At 41.2% G+C, this 6,130-nt stretch overlaps 1 protein-coding gene across 5 annotated transcripts; it reads right to left on the bottom strand.

Annotated features, from left to right (window-relative positions):
* Window positions 1-539: 539 nt before the first annotated feature.
* Window positions 540-5,666, bottom strand: LOC149837284 (adagio protein 1-like). 5 transcript variants are annotated; one of them, XR_016431898.1, is made up of 4 exons: window positions 5,445-5,646; window positions 4,928-5,246; window positions 848-2,598; window positions 540-678 (listed from the first exon to the last, which is right to left on the bottom strand). XR_016431898.1 is itself a non-coding variant. In XM_090005943.1 (3 exons), the coding sequence occupies exons 2-3, from the start codon at window positions 5,146-5,148 to the stop codon at window positions 975-977; spliced, it is 1,845 nt and encodes a 614-aa protein (XP_089862069.1). In that variant the 5' UTR covers window positions 5,149-5,246; window positions 5,445-5,666; the 3' UTR covers window positions 540-974. The 5 variants fall into 5 exon arrangements, 3 of the variants coding, with proteins under 3 accessions (XP_089862069.1, XP_089862070.1, XP_089862067.1); XR_016431897.1 differs by having other exon boundaries at window positions 540-681; XM_090005943.1 differs by having other exon boundaries at window positions 540-2,598; window positions 5,445-5,666.
* Window positions 5,667-6,130: the final 464 nt, after the last annotated feature.

Below are 6,130 nucleotides of genomic sequence, written 5' to 3' on the forward strand. Positions count from 1 at the left end.
AAAATTTCAACAGCCGCTAATGTTTGTGACTGATAATACCAAATATTATACTTCACGAATATCCAGATCTATTTAAAGTAATGCACCCCTTCTAAATATAATTTAATAGAAAAAAAGTACTTTTTCTTAAAAATATCACGTTATAAAACTAGGGCAAAAATGCATGGCTAACCATTTGCCACTAACTAGAAGCATGCTTCCCATGACCGAGGAATAAGCTTCTCAGTTAATGGGATGAAGAATGAATTTCCCTATTGACAAAACAGATTACCCTAGTTTTTTCTCCATCAGATGTCACAAATAAGCTGTAATTCACATATCGAAAACAGTTTTCCAGTATTTCCGATGCTTAGTGAGCATGTTTCAGTAGACCCTGAATAAAACTCCATAAACATTCCACCGTCAAACAAGAGGGAAGTTTTGTTTCAATAGTGTCGAACAGGATGCTTCATTTCAGAAGTAAAGAAAAGAGAGGTGACACTGCCAACATATCACCACCATGTGTGTGTGTGTGTGTGTGTGTGAGAGAGAGAGAGAGGGACCTATAAAGAGAGCCTTATAACATTACATAGAACAGGAACAATAAAGTAGCATTTTCTGCAAGGGGTAAAAAGAAAAACAGAGAAAAAACAAAACCAAAAGCCGAACCCGACCAAGCTTAGCTGTCTTCTGCATCCTCTACTGTGACACAGGCACAGAGTACTGAGATAAGAAAGCAGCGAGGTATAACAATATTTACAGACACGCTTGATTATTAATAACACACCCATGAAAAGGATGGAAAGACCAAACGGCAAAGAAATGAATAGCAAAATCCAATATTCCTTTAACCTACAACATCACTTACCTGATTTCAACTCGAGCCCTGGTAACATGCTACTGCTTTGAAAGTCCATGACCACCACCAATAAATGTCACGAGATCCGTTACAAATCACAAATATCAGGATCCATCATAAACCTACATAGCATCACTTAATCACCGTTTTTCTCTTCACACTCGTAGCTGGTCAGCGACAATTCATGCAATTCGCTCAGCATCCATTCTTCTCCTGTATGGCCACCAAGAACTATAGCTCTTGTCCCTCCAACCACACAGGTGCTATGACCCCACGCAAACCTCGGCGGTCTGCCGGGCACGTTCAGTACCCTCCATGTAGGCTTCTCCTCTGTTGGGTCCAAGAGGTAAAGCTGAGAAGCCGAATGAAGACCGGCTACAGATCCTCCAAAGATAAGAATCCTCCCACCAGGAAGGCTCACCGCTACATGATCAAGCCTAGGTGGTGGAGAAACACCAGAAGGATTTCCAGAACCAGGCATCAAACTCCCTGTTATACACCTCCAACATGGTTCCTCTTCGCTAAGATCCAATGTGTATACATCACTTGAACGCAAACGCAGTGGTCCGCTCTTTGCCAATCCACCAAACATCAAAATCTTCCTACCATCGTACACAGAAAGACTGTGACCCAACCTAGAGGGTGGGGCCCATGTCGCTGGTATCTCCCTCCAGATGGGTTTTTCCATGGTCAGATCCAAGAGAAAGGTATCACTAAGAAGGACCCCTGAATCAGCACAACCACCAGAGACTACGAGTTTGGTGCCATCAAGAGTGCAAGAACTGTGCCATGATCGAGGAAGGGGAGGGCCAGAACCCGACACTTCCCGCCAAGTAGGATGCTGAGCATCCAAATCCAAGACAAATACATCATTCAGCAAGCCCTGTCGTCCACAGCCTCCAAAAACGACTAACCAAGACCCATTCAAGCAAGAGATTGTGTGACCCCAGCGACCAGGTGGTGGAGAGCCTACTTTCACATGTCGCCACTCAGGGTTGCTTGAGTTCAAGTCCAACACAAATGTGTCATTCATAGGTTGCATATTCAACCCTTCACCCCCAAAGAGAACAAGCCGGTTACCAACTGCACATGCACTGAAGTTGCAACGGGAAGGCTCAACTGCACCACCAACTGTTAGCTTCCTCCATGCTGCTGCCTCAAGGGTGGTTAGCTCTCTTGCAAGACGGACCCACCCCAACCTTTTAGCCCCAGGAACTGTTGCTATTACACTTGTTGTCTCACTGCCCCATGCATTCTGACAAACCATTCTCCAGAGGTCCTCAGTCTTTGTCAACTGATAAAAGCGCTTGCAAACTGAACCAACAGAAGCAATATCTCTTGGAGACAGCCTTGCTAGGATTTTGTGGGATATCACCTCGTCACTCAGCTGCAGAATGCCATACAATTCACGGCAAATAATCCCATGTCCTACAGAAATGGATCTATGAGAAGGATCGGATGTGTTACGATCTGATGTTCTTCCACAAGCCTTTTCTACCGAACCAGGCAATGGACCCAAATCAATGTTTGCTTCAGTAAAGAACTGTATGCCTAATATATGAGTTATCACATCATCATCCCCATATATCGGTTGCAAACGCAATCTGTTCATCATGGGTGAGCCATCCTTCCTGAAATTCAGCAGGTCCCCTTGGAAAGGAACACCCTCCTGAAGGCATCTCCGCATTTCCAAAATAATTGTTGAGTCCACCAGTGGATGCCTCCTCTGAGCAAATGGCCCTCTGTACTGCAAGAACCGACTGACACCAGAACGTGGAGATAAATCAAATCTTGCCTCATTGAAAGAAAATTTTAACCATCAAATAACATATTAAAACAATGCAAAACTAAGACAATCACAAAAAAGCAAAAACAAAATTGATGTTCTTTAACCTAAAAAAGTGCAGATTTTTGCTTGACAAGTTACCATTCTGCGCAAAAAGGGGCCGATCATCAAAAGAGGTGAACTAGGAAATGAAATTTTTTCAGTGGATACACAGCAGAAATCCACTTCAGTTTGTAACATGCAACATGAATTAGAGAACTGGTCTTGTCATGAACAATAATAACATCACTGGAGATATATATAGAGAGAGAGAATAGACTCCAAAAAATTACATAGAATTCATGGATCCAAAATTGGCAATGTCCAATACATTTGATTGTGTCAATGAAAGCAACCTAGATACCAGATTTATAATCCAAAGAATGACATGTCTTTCATCTTGTACAATAAGTCAGTAGATTGAAGGAAAATTAACTGAACGGAAGGGCATATTCTGGAGGATCCTCAGCTTCAAGAAGAACATGCTGTAACAAAAATTTTGAGAGTTCAATCACCTGGTCATTAACAGGATATAAATATGACAATTGGCTGATTTTGTGATGGGTTTCTGAGTTGGGGATCGAGTAAAAGAAGATTGTAGTGTTTGGAGTGAAGAGTCGAAGAGGAGAAATCATCAGCAAAATTCATGTCTTACTGACAAGATAATTCACAACGGCCCATTCAACCTTGAAAGTTACAACATATTATCACCCTCCTTGTGATAGTTATAGCCACATCCTACTCTCTCTTAGAAAAAAGTTTCACCATTAATTTACTTTAAAACCGAGAAAGAAGATAAGGAACTTTAATGGTGGTTCGACAAACTCAAGCTAAGGTTAAAATAAGAATACTAGATTAATCTCGGTGAACTTTAGCAGTTATTGGAGTTTCAAAGAGAGTTTTTCCATTCATCTTCCTCTCTTTGTTGGACTCCATGACATTGAGGTTTCATTCAAATATGAACACATACAAGATATAAAACAAGCTAGATCAAGATCCGTCTGTTTAAAATCATGGTGCCAAGTAAAGAAAGAATGGTTCATGCATCTTGGCTTGATCCTCAAACAAGGAAACCTACTCCACAAGTTACCTTATAATTCTAAAGGCTATAACTTTATGACAAGGGCTCCAGTCCAAGTAATTTTTAGTGCACTGAAAAGATACCATATAGGAACTACAGTTTTTTTACAGCAAAGCATTATTCATGTGTGGATGTAAATCCATGAAGCCACCATTACATATTATATACATAATACACATATGTAGGTACAAATAGCACTCTCATTCTACTCCCTCACTCAACCAGTTATTTGTTTTTATTTTGATAAAGCTGAAATAATCCAACAATAAAAACTTAATTGCAAATTTTCTAATTGACAGGCTCTCTTTAGTTAAGCTAATAATTTCCATAGTTATAAATAGCATCAGGATAGAACTTCGTATTGACTTAAATACTACAACCAACTAATTTAATGATTGCAAAAGAGTAGAGATAACATGCGCATATACAAAAGAAAGGCAACTAATTTCTTTTAGAATTCAATTCCAAGGAAAAAAAAAATAATTCTGAATCCGATGATCCTTACAAGATGATCCAAGGAGTTCTGTGCTACGTTATGTTATCTGGAAAAGTGGTAGTTGATGCTATCTTGATTTTTATTCCGATAGTATCCACACTTCATATTTTTCCTTATCTGTGTTTGTAACTCACGGTAGAGTACTAGGCTTTTAAGTGTGGCTATGGTTTTATTATGTTCTCTTTAATTAAGCTGATAACTTCCATAATTATAAAGCAGTAAACAAGACTCTGACTTAAATAGTACACCTAACAAATTTAACTATTGCGAAAGAGAGGAGGATAGACAGCCTGGGGTATACAAAAGAAGGGCAAGTAATTTCTTTCAGGATTCAATTCTAAAGAAAACAAGAAACAACTCTTAATCTGATGATCCTTACTAGATGATCCAAGGAATTTTATGATAAGTTATTCCAATCTGGAAAAGGGGGAAGTGGATGTGCTCTCCCTAAGTTAATGTGATTGGTATGTGAGACCACCAAAATGAATGAAGTATCGATCTCGTTAGCGAAGAAACGTCTTCAAGGAATATATAGGCCTCAAAAGATCCTGACAGAAAAGAGATATGTAATTACAAGCAATACCCAACTTAATCAGATGCTTCATAATCAATTCCAGAAGAGAGTCAAAAAGTACAAATTAAAGCATCCCCAAGAACAAAAACTAGACACCAAGATGAGGGAATCACCAATTCCTGCCGATAACCTCTTCCGCCTTGTACCCAGTAACGAGCTCGAACACAGAATTCACGTAAATGATGGGATGGTCGGGCTCCAAAGCGTCGGTAACCGCGAACCCGCACGGCGCTGACTGGACCATGCTCCCGAACGAGATCGGGAGCAGCCCTCCGTCGTTCAGAAGGAACCCATCCTCGTCGCCGCTAATCTCCGAATCGCTGTCCCACTCCATAGCTCCTTCTACTCCGCTTCCTCCTTCTCCTCCAACCAAAAACCCCCAAAAGGACTCCTCCCTTCAACCCCCAGAATCAACCCCTACAGCCATGGATGCTACACAGGAAAATTCAAGAAAAAGAAACCGAAAATTAGCAAACGAGCTTACGAAAAAACCCAGAACACCGAAGATATCTCTCTTTTTCAACCCCCGGAATCGATCTCGAGACCCATCAAATCGACTCCGCCTGCACAGAAACAGAGCCAAATTGCAGGAAAACTGCCAGAGAACGAAGAAAATCTGCCGATTTCTACCTTCTTTCTTTCAACCTCCAGATTCGAACTCGAGAGAGAGAGAGAGAGAGAGAGAGAGAGCAAAGCTGGGGTAGTGCCCTACAGAGAAGATCGAAGAAGATGGTGGTTCCTTTTTCGCCGATTTTTCTCCGAATTTTTTGCCCAATCTCGAACGAGGCAAGATGCGTTGGGATAAGACGAGAGAGAGAGAGAAGAAGAAGAAGAGAAGGGTTTGGATTAAAACGGTGGGCGTAGATGGGATGTGGGGATGGTTTGGGGATTTATGGAAGGTATCTTTCGTCCTTATATCAAGTTCCTAATAAAACTTCGCCACATTTGTGTTTTAAAGCCAACGTTCCTGTATTACCCTTCTCACTTACAGGTGGCTGCAGTTTTTTTGTCGACTTGTTTTCTAAGTGTTCTTAATAATTATTGAATGCACTGAGATGCCTTCCACCGACTTTGTGGCTTCAGGATAAAAAGGGCATGTGAAAGTTTTACTGGGAACGCGGTCACTTTTTGGGACAAAAAAATCTCGCCCTCCCCTGGCATTGGCTTTTAACCTTTTTCCGTTTGTTTTCTCGCTTCTGGAGCGAGTAAGAAGGGAAACTTTCAGGTGTTGCTTTTTGGTTTCCAAGGGCGAGAAACAAGGGTGGGTAGGGTGCCCTAAATTGGGTAAAGCTGGGGCATGTGACGGAGGGAACACG

Source organism: Nuphar pumila, chromosome 5, assembly GCF_984573655.1.
Source record: "Nuphar pumila chromosome 5, dmNupPumi1.hap1.1, whole genome shotgun sequence".
In the NCBI taxonomy this organism is placed as follows: domain Eukaryota; kingdom Viridiplantae; phylum Streptophyta; class Magnoliopsida; order Nymphaeales; family Nymphaeaceae; genus Nuphar; species Nuphar pumila.